This window comes from Chinchilla lanigera, unplaced genomic scaffold (genome assembly GCF_000276665.1).
Source record: "Chinchilla lanigera isolate Chin_1 unplaced genomic scaffold, ChiLan1.0 scaffold00061, whole genome shotgun sequence".
Classification (NCBI taxonomy): domain Eukaryota; kingdom Metazoa; phylum Chordata; class Mammalia; order Rodentia; family Chinchillidae; genus Chinchilla; species Chinchilla lanigera.
This window is the reverse complement of record NW_004955462.1, coordinates 14,445,321-14,463,041: the sequence shown is the minus strand read 5'-3', so window position 1 is coordinate 14,463,041 and position 17,721 is coordinate 14,445,321. Positions and strand designations below refer to the sequence as shown.

The 17,721-nt window shown below is 35.0% G+C and overlaps 1 protein-coding gene across 1 annotated transcript in view; it reads left to right on the top strand.

Moving 5' to 3' along the window:
- The window catches only part of Atf6 (activating transcription factor 6), a 200,344-nt gene that overhangs the window by 90,258 nt on the left and 92,365 nt on the right, over positions 1 to 17,721 (top strand). Inside the window, exons 14-15 of the mRNA XM_005398327.1 lie at positions 4,082 to 4,149; positions 7,563 to 7,677. Coding sequence (XP_005398384.1) covers positions 4,082 to 4,149; positions 7,563 to 7,677 — 183 coding nt within the window. The remainder of the gene's footprint in view (positions 1 to 4,081; positions 4,150 to 7,562; positions 7,678 to 17,721) is intronic.

Here is a 17,721-nt window from a genome sequence, read left to right as displayed (position 1 = left end):
TAAATCTTGAAGGAATTCTAATGCAAGGAAAATAATTTTGTTTTAATTTCATAGTCTCTGTTCATTTAGAAAAGATTTATAGTTCAATCAAAAGTCTTATCTCTTTTCTGCTATTTTGGGAGCTTGGATACTGGTCAGAAATGAGAGAATCTCAGCTTTCTGTAGGGAAAGCTTGGATAATGGTCAGAAATATGAGTCTTAGCTTTTACCAAAAAAGGAACGACAGGATGCATCTGTATTTGTCCAAGTAAAAAAGTTCTTGGTTAGTTAAAAGAAAGACAAGTATTGTTGCCAGAGTCTTGGACTACCAGTCCCAGCTTGAAGGACCCTAACAGACTAGGTTCTGCCACGTGTTTCAAGGTGCCAGTCCAGAGATGAACAGTAGTGAGGGTAGGGAAGAATTTGAATCATTATTGCTATACTAGAAAGACAAGGGGCTTGCTTCTTTTGCCCTGTGTTCAGCGGTACTGGCATAAGCTCCCTGATTATATAGACAAAGGGACCAGAAGTATGTATAGTCAAACAGTCTTTGTCAGAAGGTGATCTGGCTGATTATTATCTCAGGATTGGTCAGCCAGGGCCATGTTGGCTGTTATAAGAAAGTTGCTGTTGCCTAAGGAGTAGTTTTGTCACTGTAAGGTGTTTGTAAATCGGACTTGATGTTCCTGGACTCCAAAGTGACGGCTAGATAGAGTGACTCAGAGCAAAGGTGACGCATACAAAATGGAGGTAGAGATGCTAAGTTACCTTTTGGACATTTGCAGGCCCAAGTGAAGAGTTTCTAACAGGATCATTCTGCTTATGCTGTTGTCAGTTCTAAAGCATGTAAGAATTCCTTCGATTCTTTCAGTGTAGACAGCCTATTAATCCTCTCCTTTGTCTTCTTTTTTCTTTTGAACCTTTTCCCCAAGGTTACTTCTTCAGGATGCTAAAAGAATCCAAAACTCTCATAAGATATTCTGTAAAATTGGTGATTTGACATTTCTTTGAAATTTCTATTATTTCTAAATTAAAGGTATTTTCAGAGAGATAAAAGCTAAGAGAATTGTTTTGCAGAAGACCTGAAGTATAAGAAATTTCAAAAATGTTTAGACTAAGAAAAGTGATACCAGCTAGAACCCCAGATTAGCAGAGGAAGATTACAGACTAGTGAGGAAGGGCATTAGAATAGGTATCTAGGTAAAGATGAAGTCTTTAAAAAGTCTGTACTTTATATTTGTATATATTCCTTTCAAAGACTGTTATATTTTTAAAGCAGTAATAAAACAATTAGTTTGGAGTTTATAGATTAGATAGAAGGACACAAAGGGTAGGAGAGAGAAGTAGAAATATACTGCTAAGTTCTTATATTGCTCAAGTAATATTTTAAGGTGCACTGTAATTAACTTAAAGTGGATAGTACCAAACCTTATATATATATATTAGGTTTTCCCTGTACATAGATATGTTCTACAAACCTATGGTAAAGGTTAACTAAGCGCAATATGAGATTAACAACAATAATAATGTAGAACAGTTACAACCGTATACTGTAATAAAACTGCAAGAATCCCTACTCTTATGCTTGGGGCCCTTATTAAGTAAAATGAGGGCTACCTTAACAGAAGTGCTATGATATCATGTCAGCTGATGTGACTAAGCAGCAATAAGCAAGCAGTGTTCATGGTGTGGATACGCTAGAGAAGGGCATGATTCATGTTCCAGGCGGGATAGAACAGGATGGTTAGAAATTTCATTGGACTGCTCAGGATAGCACACAATTTAAACCTTATGAATTATGTATTTCTGGAATTTTCCATTTGATATTTTTGGGCCACAGATGACTATGAGTAACTGAAACCATGGTCAGCAAAACCATGTGGTGGGGGGGTTGCACTGTAGAGCTAAAAATGGCAATACAAGTAAAATAGAACACAAAAACAGCGGTTAAAAAAAGGCAGGAAAAGAGAAACAAAAACCAAATAGAATACATAGGAAAATATATGCCAAGATAGTAGATTTAGATCTGGTTATATTAATAATTAAATTCAATGGGCTAAAACCTCAATTAAGAGGCAGAGGTTGTCAGAGTAGTTTTTTAAAAAAGAAAGATCCAACTATCTGTAGTTTATAAGAAATTACATTTTAAATGTAAAGATATAGACAGAAAATAAAGCAATAAGAATGTATATACTGTACAAGTATAAGCATTAGAAAAATGTTTATATTAATCACATAAAGTAGACTTCTAAATAAAGGTTATTATAACATACAAGGAAAGAAATTTCATAATGATAAAAGGAGTATTCATCAAAAAAACATAGTAATTCCTAATAACAAAGCTTTGAAATGCACAAAACAAAAAATGACTGAACCAAAGGGAAAAGTAGACAAAAATCAAAGGGAAAAGTAGACAAATCTACAACATAACCAGAGATTTTTAACATCCTCCTTTTTGTATAAATATCTACCTCATATTTTTGCTATCACCTTTTGCTAAATCTATGTGGCTAAAAGTGAAAATCCAGTTTTTCAAAATTTCCATTGTTAATTGGTGTAACTCTTATATTGGTAAATGGCATGTCTAATTTCTTTTTGCCTGATGTGTCGTAAGTCAATTTTCCTTAAAACCTACCCACTCATTTTTAAGAGTAAGGAAAGAAATCTGGCTTCTTTCACAGTTCTGCACTAATTTCCTATGTGCCAAAGCACCAGAAATCATTTAAAATTCACCAGTGATTTCAGTTGTTCATTTTAAACCTTATATTTATCAATGTGGTATAATTCAGTTTTGGTCTTATTTACTACTTGCTTGATAACCATGTCAATAAGTAGTATTTTGTTTCTCTTTTTCTTTTCATTTATTGGTATGTCTTCCATTTTCATTTAATAAGCATTTATTAAACATGTACCATGTATAAGACCAACATTTGATTTTCATAAAACAAGACCTTTGACTTGTTACAGAGGTAAAAGTTGGAAAACAGATAGTGAACCCCTTCATGTTCCATCCACCAAGTAAAATTGTTCTTTCTTAAATAAAATTTTTCTTTCTTTTCCCTTAAACTTTTTTTCATATATGCTTCTGTTTTAGCATTTATAACGTTGTGTTGTTTTTATATATCAATTTTCTCATTTAAATACTGAGCTTTTTTTTTTTTTGTGGTACCGGGAGTCGAACTTATGACATCGCGCTTGCTATGCAGGCACTTACGCCACTGAGCTATATCCCTGGCCTGAGCTTCTTGAAGATAATCAGTTATGCACTTTTGTAGTCCTCCTGCATGTACTGAACAAAGGTACTTTGATTGCAAGAAGATGGATACATGGACACAATAATGAACAAATGCCAGATGTCTTGCGACTAAACAATTATTTAAGGCACTGTTTGACTGGATAATATTCAGGACACTTTGTAATGAAGTAATAGTAATATGCCCCTGAATTCTGATGCCCTTATAAAATTCTTCTGAAGCTCAGCTTATAAACTTCCATAGAATATAAAATGTCATAGTCCAGAACACATGCTATATAAAAGACAAGCAGTATAATGTATCTGAAACAGTATTGGTTCTAGATTAAACTGTTTTTTTGCCAAAAGAGTCATTGGTGAGATCTCGTTAATGAGATTTAGTCTGTAGGTATATTTAAGTATGAAGATACTTATATTTAACTCAATAAACAATGGGAATCTAGTTTTTCATTTTAGACCTTTCATACTTCTTAGGAACTTGCCACTGATAGCAATTATTTTAGACAAACTTAGATTGTTATATGTCCAGTAATTCTTATACAGCTTGGTCATAAAGCTTGTAGTTCTTGGACTAAACTTTTGTTCTGTCTTTAGACTTTATAAAAAGTGCCTGAAATGTCTTAATCTCCCTAAGACGCCATAAGAATGTCCAATCCAGAGTTTTACTTAAAGAGTTCTAATTTCTTTCTTTCTTGGTGTTTAATTACATGAACTTAATATGTCACAATATCCACAAAAAACAATATGAATGCTTTAATAAAAGTTTAAGAAATAAAAAAATAGGATGAGTTAGTATAGGAAGATCTTCATATGCTTATTCAGCATTAAGCTTTTTCTTTTCTCTTCCAGGGTGCTCTGGAACAGAGCTCAAATTCTCAGCTGATGGCTGTTCAATACACAGAAACCACTAGTATCAGGTAAGAAAGTATAGAAGGTCTTGGCCGCAGAATTTAAAGTAGCATACATTTTAGTAAAGTTGAAATTTACACTTTGCTTTTACCTTATCTATGATTTTTATGTTATGTACTTCATATAGCATATGCTAATTTTGAATATGTACTTGGAGTAAAGCTAAATTATTTCAAAACATCAGGTCTTCAAAATTCTTTAAGTACATAGTCAGAGTGCTGTTGAGTCATAATTTTGTTGAAAATCTTAAATAAATTTAGCTCTCTTTTCCTTGATTTGCATCTAATTTCCTAAGGCTAGGAGAGGAGGATGCTGTTTTTTGATTGTTCTCTGCCAGGTGTTTTGCTGAGTGCTTTACATCTAGTTTATCTTTAAATCTATATAATAATTTGAAGTATATTTTGTATATGAAAAAACTGGGCAAATCATTAATCTGATGTAATTTTCAGTCATAGAACCAAGCAGTAGAACCAGAATTCAGACCCTAGTTGGTTGACTTAAAATTTATTTTTTACTACAAAATACTACTTAAGATTTTTGCTGGGTATGGTGGCACATGCCTGTAATCCCAGCACTCAGGAGGCTGAGGCAAGAGGATTATTGTGAGTTTGAGCCCAGCCTGGGCTACAAAGTGAGCTCAAGGCTAGCCTGAACTGCATAGGGAGACCCTGGCTCACAAAGACAAAAAAAAAAAAAAAAGATTTTGAAAGACTCCAGAATACTTAGGGGTTTAAATGTCTTCCCTAAGACATATCCAAGTAAAAGGAAGATAATGGGGGCAGTAATAATAGTGTCCTGATTGAGTCTAGTTCTAAAGTTTATCAGAATTCAAATCATTACTGTGCCACATAACTTGCTGTGTGATTCAAGCAGGGCAATGTAATTGAAATGTAGTTATAGGCACAATTCTGGCAGCGTAGACTTACTGTAATGGCTAAATTAGATAATATATTTCAAGCACTTTGAATGGCTCTTGGCACATATTAAGTGCTGTCTCACATGGTAAATGATGATGTGGCAGCCTTAACAACAGTATCTCAGAAGTGCAAATGGAGAGGCTCAGGTTCTATCTTATAGCTCTACCACAGACTTACAGTCCACTGTGTACTATGAACTTAATATGCATTTACTGAGGGCCTACTGTGTGCCAGATAGTGTTCTAGGCACTGAGCAAAATGTATGTGTATATAAAGCTGTAAGTTGAAAGCTGTTTTATTCACTATCTTATTTATTCAGAATTCAATGGCAATGAGCAGCATATTGGTAATCATGAAAGTTTGAAGTCCTGAGATTATAGTATCCTTTTGAAATGGGCAATTTAAATATATTTATGTCATAACTAACAATTCTCTACTACCCAGAATTCAACTACTATATATTTATTTTTAAAAATATATATATCCATTTTTGATGTGTGATTATGATGGAATAGTGTTTGTTCATTAGTCAAAAGTGTTTTTAGAGGCTGGGGATTTAGCTCAGTGGCACAGTGCCTGCCTGGCAAGCACAAGGTCATGAGTTCGATTCTGGGTACCAGAAAAAAACCAAAACAAAACAAAAAGTGTTTTTAGTGATTTACAGTTAGTCCTCATTCATGGATCCAGATCTTATTCACAGATTCTGTATTTGCTAATCTGCTTACCTGCTCAAATGTATTTGTAACCCTGAAATCAATGCTTTCCATTTTTGTGGTAATTTTCAAGCATGCACAAATGTGTGTGGAACACAACTACCACGAATAATAAGTACTAACTATATATCCAAACTACAAGAGTGAGAAATGGTCCAGTGAGGAAACAGGATTACGTCAAAGGAAGGTTTCAGACTCATTTATCATTTCCTTTTAAGCTGATCTTTTCATCTTTTAAGTTAATCATGTTTTATTGATACATAAACATTTTCTCTTTGGAAAGAAATGAAATTTGATCTTTTTAATTCTTCTGGATGTTGGTTTATTGTGCTCAACACTAACAGATAAAACTTTAAGGAGTATATTTGTATCACTTGAGTTCATCTTCATTTTAGTTTCGTTAGTATTTATCAAGGCGGGCTGGGGATTTAGCTCAGCGGCAAAAGTGCCTGCCTGGCAAGCGCAAGGTCATGAGTTTGGTTCCCGGTACCGGAGAAAAACCAAAAAAAAAAAAAAAAAAAAAGTATTTATCAAGGCACCTACTGGCTTTTTTCGTATCAGTTGCTAACAGTTGCGGAGTAATACTTTACCATATAACATCTCTGACCCCAATAACAATTCTGCAAGTCTTATGTGGATACACTTATTTTGTTGAGGAGGAAACTGAGTTTCCTCAGAGAGGTTGCTGTCTTTTAGAGTACTTTCTTGAGGAGTGGAGTGGAACAGGAGTTCAAAGCCAGTTTTCAACCCCTAAGCTTTTCTCCACTGTCCACATATCCTCAGAGGCAACCTTGCCTTCACATATCTGACAGAGTGGTGAAAAATAAATTTTTCCCAGAATTAGATTTTATTACGAACATTTAAAAATCATATAAACATATGCAGAAATTTTTATTTCTAAATATTTTATAACTTTTACATGTTTTGCAATGTACTTGACTATTACATTTTAGAATCTTGATTTAGAAATGAGAATTTTGGTTGTAGCAAATTAGATCCTATAAATATCCTTACTCTTGGGCTAAAATGTTATTTAAAAACTTACTGCCAGACATGTGCACTTGCATATTTATTGAGTCCCTATTTACAGTAACCAAGAAATGGAAACAATCTAAGTGTCCCTCAACCTGAGGAATAGATGGAGAAAGTGTGTGTGTGTGTGTGTGTGTGTGTGTGTGTGTGTGTGTGTATCACACACAATGGACTATTATTCAGCCATAAGAAGGATGAAAACCTGTCATTTGTGTCAGGACTGGAACTGGAGAATGTATATCAGGCACAGAAAAACAAATAGCACATGTTCTCTTTCATATGTGGCATCTAAAAGAGTTGATCTCATGGAGAGCAGACTAGTGGTTGCCAGGGCTGGGGAGAGTGGTGGGGAGGGAATGGTGGGGAAAGGTTGGTCAGCGGGTTTTCAGTTACAGTTTAATAGAAGTAAGTTCTGGTTTCCCCTTGCACAGTTGGGTCACCACACATAATGATTATCTACTGCATATTTTAAGTGTTTTTGATTTTAATAAATGATAAGTGAGTAGATAAGGATGCTTACTCTGAGTTAAATATTATACGATATACACATGTATTGAAGCATCATATGGTACCCCATAAATACATATAATTTTTAATGTGTCAGTGAAAGAAATAATTAAATGATTTTAAAAATAAAGATAATTGCCAAATTGCTGGTTGAAAGAGATTTTTATAATTCAGACCTAACCTTAGAATGGGAAGAATTTTGGGAGAACTAGAACTTCTTAGTAATGACACTTGGCCTTTTTCTTGCTTTAGTAGGAACTCGGGGAATGAGTTACAAGTATATTATGCTCCACCCGGAAGTTATCAAGACTTCTTTGAAGCTATTCGCAGAAGAGGGGACACATTTTATGTTGTGTCATTTCGAAGGGTAAGATTATTTTGAAAGAATAAAGCAAATATTTCTGAGTGCCTGATGTGTATAAGGCATTGGGCTGCCTTCTGTAGAAGCTACAAAAGTGTGAGAGATAGGAAGCAATAGGAAATACACTTAGTGACTGGAAGTTTAAGTGCTGTAATACTTGCTTGACTTTGAGCTACTCAGCATTACGACTGTGAACATGGAATTGATGTCAGGCTATGACTATATTTAGAAAATATAAATTACGTCTTGATGTTTATTCTTTGTCGTTTCTATAGTTATATTCTTTATAACCAAATGAAAAGTAAAAATATAAAAATTTCCAATTTAGGCTTTAAAAAAAGCAATTTCCATTTTGTAGTTGAGAAAGAAACTTCTGAAATATAAATTTAAGATGAATCATGGGCTGATTAATACATTAATGTAGTATATTGATCTAACTTGCTAAGATTCTTTATTCTTCTTTCCTGTCTTCTTCATCAAACATTTACCTTTGTTGGTGAAGAATGTCAGTTAGGTCATGCAGACGTAAATGTTTATACTAGCACTTTAGATTGTTACAGTGTTAGACTAAGTGGAAAAATGCAGAGCTATTTACATTCCATCTTCTTTTTTATAAAATGACAATGTATTCTTCATAGAATTGCCATGTGAATATCTCTGTTTCAGTGCTGTATGTTAAACCAGGAGCACGTAAAGAAGTTAGAATTCCTCAGGGTCTTGTATCCTAAGCCTTTTCTTAAAAAAAAAATGTAAAGGAAATGTGACTAGAAATAAGTATACACTGACAATAGAATAAGTACCTCATTGTCTGATTACTGTTACCACTCATTATCACTGAAATTCTCAGTTAACTAGTTAATTCCTTTCCTAAACTATAACTATGTGGCAGCTCAAGATTTAACGACTGGAGAATTTTGGCACTTGACTGTTTCTATATTTTCAATTATTAATTAAATATAGTAAGAGATTTGGAGTACTTTAGCTATGGCATCTCATGATCTGCATTTTTAGAGTCCTTGTGCTCATCTTTTTTTCTGAGACAATTGGTATATTTGTATACCACACCAACCTCAAAGTTCCTTTTTTTTTTTTGGTTTTGGTTTTTTTCCGGTACCAGGAATTGAACTGATGACGTAGCGCTTGCCAGGCAGGCGCTGTGCCACTGAGCTAAATCCCCAGCCCCTCAGAGATCCTTTTTAGCAGCAAGGGAGCAGCTGAGAATAGGGTTGCAGCAAGTCTTCAATTGTATTGTCCAATGAGAACCAGGTTTTTGCTTTACTTTTGACATAATCATGTTTGGGGGTGGGGTAAACTTTTAAAAATGAGATCCTAGGCAGGTGTGGTGGCGCTTGTAATCCCAGCACTCACAAGGCTGAGACAGGAGAATCACCACAAGTTTGAGGCAAGCCTGGGCTGCCTAAAGAGTTTAAGGCCAGCCTGAAGTACATTGTGAGACCCTGTCTAAAAACGAACAGAAGGAGATAGGACTCAGTACTATGTAAATAACTGTTGCCTGTTAAAACAAATGTGTTGAAATGTGTGTTATGGAAGTTATTGCAGAATAGTATTCTTTTAACACTGAAATAGCCAAATAGCTTTTCCTACTTTTTAAAAAAATAGTTCAGGATACTTCATTATTTGATCAAAACAGTATAATGTATAGGAGAAGCAGCAGTTATCAAGCTGTGGATTGAAGTCATGGTTAGTAATGTTTTTCTGGAAAGAGAACAAGTATTTTTGGATAGAGAAAATAGTCCTACCTTTACAGAGACTGTATTTTAATAAAAAGGATGAAAGATACTCTTTAAAAAAACTATATGAATTGCACTTCTAAAAAGCTATTTCTACTCAGTTTACTGTTTAAAATGCTCTTGGATAAGTACTGATTCGTCTTCGTACCCTTTGGTGTTCAGGCAGACTGTTAAGATTCTCTCTCTCTTTCTCTCTTTCTCTCTGTTGCACATGCGCACGTGCACATTCTGGTTGCATCTTTCATTTCCTAATTACTGATTTATCACTTTTTGGCATTTTATATCAAGGAAGAGTAAGGATAAACCTGGACTTAATTAGATAATAGTCATTACTAGGCAACATCCTTTTTCATGTTTTAACAGTAGGGAAAAGGAAGCTAATTTTACTGCAGTGATTATAAACTATGTCATGAGACAGGAATTTGGTTCTTAAATACCTGGATTGTTTTTTCTGCTTTCACTAAAATGAAAATGAAAGAAGTAATGAATTACCTCATGCTCAGTCTCATGCTTGGTCTTTTCTTCTGTCTTCCAATGTGAAATACTCTCCTAACAGTTTCATCAAAAAGCAAGTGGTATTATTTCTTGTGCCAGGGAATATAGAATTTTTCTCTCAATTAGGTTCTTAATTTCATTGACAGAAGTTATTGCACTGGAAGTTCAGAGCATTTGAAACCCCAAGTTTCAGCTTAGCATGAACCAGATATGTATAACAGAAGCTCTCAATAAGCAAGTCATATTGTTTTCTTTTATAATTGAACATACTGTAATAAAATTTTTTATTTTAGTATCTGAAAATTGAAAGTAGCCACTGATGATAAGTGTACCATTATTTAATAAACCAGCTATGTTCTGAACTTACTCGCTTTCATATCACACATTCCTGTACCCTTTAAAACTCATTACATTTGAGCCGCTGACATTATTTTCTCTAATGCAGACATACTGTTAGATGACTACTGAGTTCCTGTTATAGGTCAGCAAGAGAGAATGCTTGTGATTCCAGAAGCCCTGACAAAAGCTCAAAAGGTTTTCTGTTCTTTTGACTTTCTGTTAAGAGTTTTTAACTCCAGCACAGTACCCTATTCTCTCTCCATTGAATTCGAGGTATTTTAGTATGATTTGGATAGTATAGGAATGGAGAATAACTTTTTTTCAAACTTCCAAGTCATTTTGAATATGTTATAATTGATATATAGGTAAGAAATAATCTAAATAAGTTTTGCTTTTGATTTTTCTTCATGAGTTTGTATGATAGCCTGTTTAGGGAGGGAGAAGTTAAAGAACATAACAAAATGAATCTGAGAGCATGGGACAGAAACAAATACACAGGAAAGCTCAAGTAAAATTAGGTAAGAAACTGATTCCAAAGAGAGAGAAAAGAAAACATTGAGAAGGCTTGGGAAATAATACTAGTTTATCTGTTATTCCAATAAACATTGAAATGCCATCCTTAGTAGCTTCTTTCTCATTCAGTGATATTTAGGTAACGGTTTTTAAAATCTCCTTGAGGGAGTTTACCGTAAAAACAAGTTCTTTTTGCTTTGTTTGGCCTGAATGTCATAGCCTTTTTATTCCCACTCATTTGATACTTTTCAAATGAGATAAATGTCTGCTTTTAGAACACTTTATTTTATAATATTTTCTATTTTCAGTACCTATCCCTCACATCAAAAGTAAACACTTTAAAGTGTCTCTTTATCTGTTTCAAATATGTGGGTAATTTGTAAGAGGAAAACCTAAGCTACAGTTATATACCTGATTCAGACATATTTCTCCCTCCCTTTCTTTTCATGTGTTTTATGTATTCTAGATATTAGTACCATATCTGAGTATTTCACTTCTTGGTCACTTATAAAATATTTACTAGCACACCATATATATGCTGTGGATTGTAAGGAAAATCCTAAGTAAGAGGAACTTGCTGTGAGATATGTGAGAATTGAAGAAGCACGGGAAACAGGCTCAGCAGCTCAGTAGTGACTCTGTGGCTGTGCTGTGTGAATGGGAATGTGCACTCGTCCTTACGGAGAGTTGAAATAATAACTTGTCACTCCTGATTCAACAGCAGCTCCAGTAATCCACTTTAGTCTTTTTCACACATTGCTGATTAAAGCTCTCTAAGCAGAAAAAGGATCTAATTGGATAGTTGGTCATTATCTTGTAGGAAAAACTGCTAGGGCCGTCTTGGCTCATGATCCACGGCCCATTCACATGTGATGAGGGAAACAGGGCTGAGTTCATTAAGTGTGTAGCCTTGCTTTGTAAGCCAGCACCTTTACACAGAGGGAGAGCCTGGGCTACTCTTGTGAGAAAATGCTTGTGGTGGACAATGTGTTACATTATTTTAAAAAGTTATTTCTTATATTGGTTCCTAATTGTTTGATCTAAAAGGCTCATCTTACCTATATTACACACCTTTTAAAGGTAGGATGTGTCAGATGCTTTTGTATTACCTCCCGTGACACTCAGCACGGTGCCTGCCACTCAGTGCATATTAGGAACAGAACCACTTTAGGTATGTTTCATTGAGAGAGGTCACAGAGATACAAGTTCTTGGTTTTTCATGATCAGTAAAGGGTATTTTTATGTTGTTTTGCTTAAAGACATTTGAATCTTTTGCACTGATCCAAAAAGTGACATAAGTAATGCTGAATCAAGCAGAAAATTTAATTAGCAGTGACCTACCTCTCTTTTGTATTTTATGGTTGCATTAGCCAGAAATATATCAGCTTTATTTCTTGTCTCTAAATCTAAGTTTTAGAATTGAACAAATCACTTAGCTGAAATGTTTAACAACTTTTCTATGTCAATAGGTAGAACTTAGTGGTACTCCCTCCCATCTCATTTCATTAATACTTGGGTGAAGCATTTTTGAATAGATTATTGTTACTCCTAACTGCCTTTTCCTCTTGGACAAGGGATGATGTCTAGTGCCCATGCACATTCAAGCAAGATGAGTCAGAATCTTGAAACTTTGGACCAGCTATGGGAAATACTGTGATTATTGCAAAAAGGACTGGTGATGTTATTTTTTCCAGATGTTTACAAAAGGTCTATTCCCATCACTGCTCATTCCCATGCTTTTGACAGAATTTTCAATCTCCTGCATTTCTATTGGGAGGGTTTTTATGGACTCTTAATTCTTCGCTGTGCTTCTTGTTCCTGTTTCACATCATTTTGTTTAGCTCTCCTAGCTTTTTATTAGCGTCTTCTGTAGACTTGTTGATCATTTTGTTCATTTGGCCCAGTATCTATTTATTTATATTGTCTGTGAGCTTGCCAAATATCTTTTTGATCTGTTTTATTGTCTCCACTGATATAATGATGAATAATTTGGGTGTGTGGCTTTTGCTTCCCTCTTCTGTGATGCCCCATGGATTAGCTTAGGGAGAGTTGTGGGTTTTGAGAAGCATTTTGTTGACTTCTCCTCTCATGTTTCTGTTGTTTGTTTTTATGTTGAGGATTGATGGTTGACTATACTGGAGAGCTTTTTCTAGTATGAGGAAACTTCTACTTTTAGTTAATGTCTACTTTTCATTGTCTTCTGTAGGCATGGCCAACACTGGCCTTTGCTTCTGTCCCAGGATCCAACCACCTCCCTTTACTTGAGATGGAGGTTGCAGTATATTTGGCCCCAGTTGTCAAGGAATAGGCCATAGTATTTTTATGACCCCAAGGCAATCCAAATATTGGAATCCCAAGAAAACGATTTAATAGTAACACCTATGTTACCTTGGTTATAGTAATAAAATCACCATCAATTATAACATCAAATATAACCAACAATATATCACCCTTACCCATAGAAGAGAGATCTATAATTATAGTATGTACATTAAGACAAAAGAAATATTGACCTACTATTAACTTAGATTAAATATCCACTAAATGGGACAGCTTTACCTCTACTAACATAGAACAGTATGCAATAGCAATAACACACAGTTAACTGGCTATCTAGCTATTAAGAAACTTAGTAGTTGTACTAGTAAAGGTAGAGGGACAAGGGAACTGGAGAATAAAAAAAGCAAAATTTGAAAAATTAATGAGGTATGAAAAGGGGAAGATAAAAGTTGGAGTGAAAGGAAAGAGAACGGTCAAGAAAAGAATGAACAAGAAAAAGGAAAAAGATAAATAGATCAAAATACAGTAAATGAAAGATAGGAAGGAAGAGAAAAAAGTTGAAAGGGGAAAAGATAAAGGGAGAGAAAAAAGTAAAAAGAGGGGGTAAAATGAGAAAAAACCCCAACCCCCAAAAAAAACCAATGAAAGAGAAATAAAAATCCTAAAAAATTGAAAAATCAAAAAAGATTGAGTCAAAGAAAAGTTCCTCTTTTTGAGTGAATGGTTTCTTTCAAAGATGTGCAGTTTTGGGATCAAGGAGTCATGATGCTATCTACCTAGCTTTAGGGCCAATAGATTTTGGAGGTGCCCTCCTGCACCAGAGGCCTTTCTGTTCATTTACCCCAGACTGTGGTTACCAAACCAGTATATGTTCTTGCTCCCTTTGGTAGATTATTTTCAATCAGGGTGAAGGCTGCAGGGTGGGGACTATTGGACTTGATTTTGAGAATCGCAGGATGTGTGCTCCTTTCTTTTTTTTTTTTGGTTTTTCTCCGGTACCGGGAACCGAACTCACGACCTTGCGCTTGCCAGGCAGGCGCTTTTGCCGCTGAGCTAAATCCCCAGCCCCCTGTTTGCTCCTTTCTATTCCCAGGTATGGTCCTTGTCCAGGATCAGGTCATTGGTTAGTCTGTCTATGCTGCCCCGAATCCAGGGGAAAGCGAGCCATAGAGCTAGCTGGGAGTTGGCCTTTGAGTCATGCCCTTTGTGTGTGTGTGTGTGTGTTGGGGGTGCTGTGGGTCTGGTGAGCTCCTACTTGTTCACATTGGGAGATATCCAGGTCCTGGCATGGACCTACTTGCTCATATTGGGGGTGCCATACATCCAGCATGGCACGTGCCAGGGATGCTGTATGCCTGGAGCGGGTCTGCTTGCCTATGTCTATAAGTAGTAAATTCTGTAGCTCCTACCAAAACTTTCATGAATTTTCTTGGAATAGTAACTTTTTTTTTATTTTAAAGAGAGTACTAAATGAGAAACAAACAAACAAAGAAATAGAACAGTAGCAGCATACCAGTATCACAAACAAATGAAAGCAAGAACATTCAAAGTGATACAGAGTCTCAAGACAAAATAATACAAATCAACAGTGGTTGTTATGTTACATATCGCTATCCTCAACTACATTGCTCAGATTACCAGATGTTAGAATGAAAGACTGCTCGAACCGTTATAGGGAATAAGAAAATAATTCTTCAGTGAAACAGAGATAATACAGAGTTTCACTAGACAAGATGGTAGGAGTTCACCATTGTAATTCCATTGCATATTGTTACCTTTAAATCAGTTGCTCAGACCACCAGACACAAGCATGCACAATCAGAACATAAAAAATTGTAATCATTAACCATTCATTTCAAATAGTAACTTTTAATGGACTTCTAAAGTAATAGTTTCAGTCCATGGTTGGCTTGCTCCAAGGCAGAATTGGTATCATGAAGGCATGATGGAGGAAAAGGTCTGGTATGATATAATTTGAAAATGACAGAGTCAGAATTTAACCTAGAAAGTCTGGCTCCAGAGCCTGTGTTCCTATTAATTCATGTATATTGCCTTGCTAAAACTTTTATATCTAAATTTCTTAAAGACATCAACTTGGAATTTAATGCCATTGATCTCTCTGTTCAAAACATGTTTTATATTTCTTTGAATTTATTTTCCAAAGAGAACAAGACCAAGACAAAAACCTTTGGAAAACCAAGCCACCTACTACCTAAGGTATACTGTGGGAGGAATGACAATCAACAGGGAAACACAAGGAGAAATTGAAGGAGAACTGGAAGAGTATAGTAGAGATGAAGAAAAAAAATCAAATTGTTTTATGTTAAAACACGGAGGTCAAGGGACAAGTGTTCAAAAAGGAGGTGGTCAGCAATATCATGTGGCAGAGCTCCTTGAGAACGAGAAATGACAAAGCACATTGGGCTTGTCTAAGCACGGAAATCAGTGGCGACTTAAGGTTACATTTATGGTAGAGTAATCAGAACAGAATCCAAACTAGAAACAGAACAGAATATGAAAGAAATTAAATGAAGAATTTGGTAAATTTGACACTGAATGGGACAGGCAATGTCCTGAATATAGTTAAAGGGAAGAGAATTAAAAGGACAGAAGGAGGGAGGAAGGATGAGTAGTGGGAGAGACAGGAGCGGGGAGCGTGTGTTTCAAGGACAGAAGAGATAAAAAGGTAAAGTGTAAGATAAATAGAGACTGTTATGGTTAGTTTATGTACATATAAATGTAAGAATAGAGTCATGTTTTATGCTTGACAGATGTTCTGAAGGAAAATACACAAGTCAATGTTATTCATTTGCATTAATTTTTTTTATTTAAGCAAAGCACAGAGAATGTTGAACAATTTTTGCTTATTGCAGAAGGACTATAAAGAAAACTAAAAAAGCATGTGGGATTAAAACCAGATCTTTAAAAAATAAAATAATATTAAAGTATTCCTTGAGACATTAAAAGTCTTCCAAATCTTCATTAAGGAGATGGTTTTTAATAATGGTAAAGAATTTTAAAAATATAAAAGTTAATATAACTGTTTCCTTTATATATGGTCTTAGAATTTTTCCTATATAAAATATTAGAAAACTAATAAAGTAGCCTGTTAAATCATTTTATATCTAAACAAAATTTGGTACAAGCTTTTTGATGATGTCATAAAACTTAATTATGGAGGAAGCAATTATTATAGTTAGGAAAAGTTGATGATTTATGGTCTGACTTAGGATTAAGGTCTGAAACACTCATGTCATTTCCTCTCCTCCCCCTATATACAGTGAGTTGTTCATTTTGGACTCTGAGTTGTTTAACTTTTGACACCATCAGCAAATTTGAGCATTAACACTTGGTTGGTTTTTCCTGAAAAATCCTAAGGCTAATAATTGTGATATTTCTTTCTACACATTGCTGCTAATCTATGCATTGCTGAGGATCCAGTTATGGGTAGGCTTCGAGGAGTTGTTCAGTCCATAGCTATAGACATCACACTGGAAGCCAGCAGAATGGATAATTAGTTGAGAGTGGGCACAGAGTATCTTAATTGAGTAATTACTTGATTGTTGCTTTAAAGCCCCTGCCAGGTTTAAGTACCCTGCAGGCAAGAACCCTCTTTGTCTTAATCATCACTGTGTTGCTAGTGCACAGCATAGCGGCAGGTATGTGACAGGTATGCAATAAATGACTGAATGAACAAATGAACTGAAGGCCAAATTCCTCAATTTGATATTCTGAATTAGTTTATACCTATCACCATAATGTGATATTGCACTTGTGATAGATAGCTTTGTGTGTATTTTTGTCAGGACCAACTGTGTCTCATAGTACATCTAGAAATTATTCTTCAAAGTGAACAAATTCTAATGTATTTTAAAAGTCTTAAGTACTACTTTACGTGAGGGTAACAATTCACCCAGGGAAGATCTCTGTGTTTCAGAGTTGAGACACTGATCTTGGTAATACATGAACAGACAGACTGTTTTTCATTTAGGGTGGATGCCAAACAGACTGTGGTATCATCTTAAACTCCAGAATGACTAAGCCTCAGATGAATAAGCTCCATATCTGTAGAAACATATCTATAATATGTCTATGATGTCCTAAAAGGATAGGCTGTGTTGGCATTTTATCCCCATACTGCATTTTGTATGTAGAAGGTATTCCAGTAAAGCTCGTCAACTTAAATTATTAAATTTTTCATAGGCTTTCATATGGATGAGAATTTACCATTGTTGATGTCTGATTATAATATCCCTTGAAATATATCTTGAAAAATTTAGCTAAAGATCATGCAGAATAAATACCTGTTAGTTTAAATTTTATAGATATTTCTTTTTTTATTGAATACAAATTCAGTAACTTTTATTCTGTTAAGAATGAATCTGTCTTGGAGGGGACATCATGTTTACCTTGAAGTTCCTTAAAGAGACTGATTGAATTGTCCTAAAATGTGTTTTGGATTAGCAGCTTTTGAATATCTATTTCTGGTATAGGTACAAGAGGTATGAACAGAATGGAATGATACACAGTAAAAAATAATTTTTTTTTTTTGGTACCCTGGATCGAACTCAGGAGCTTGAGCTTGCCAGGCAGGCACTGTGCTGCTGAGCTATATTCCTGGCCCAATAATTTGACTTTGGAATTAATAAAATACATCTCAGCTATGACATTT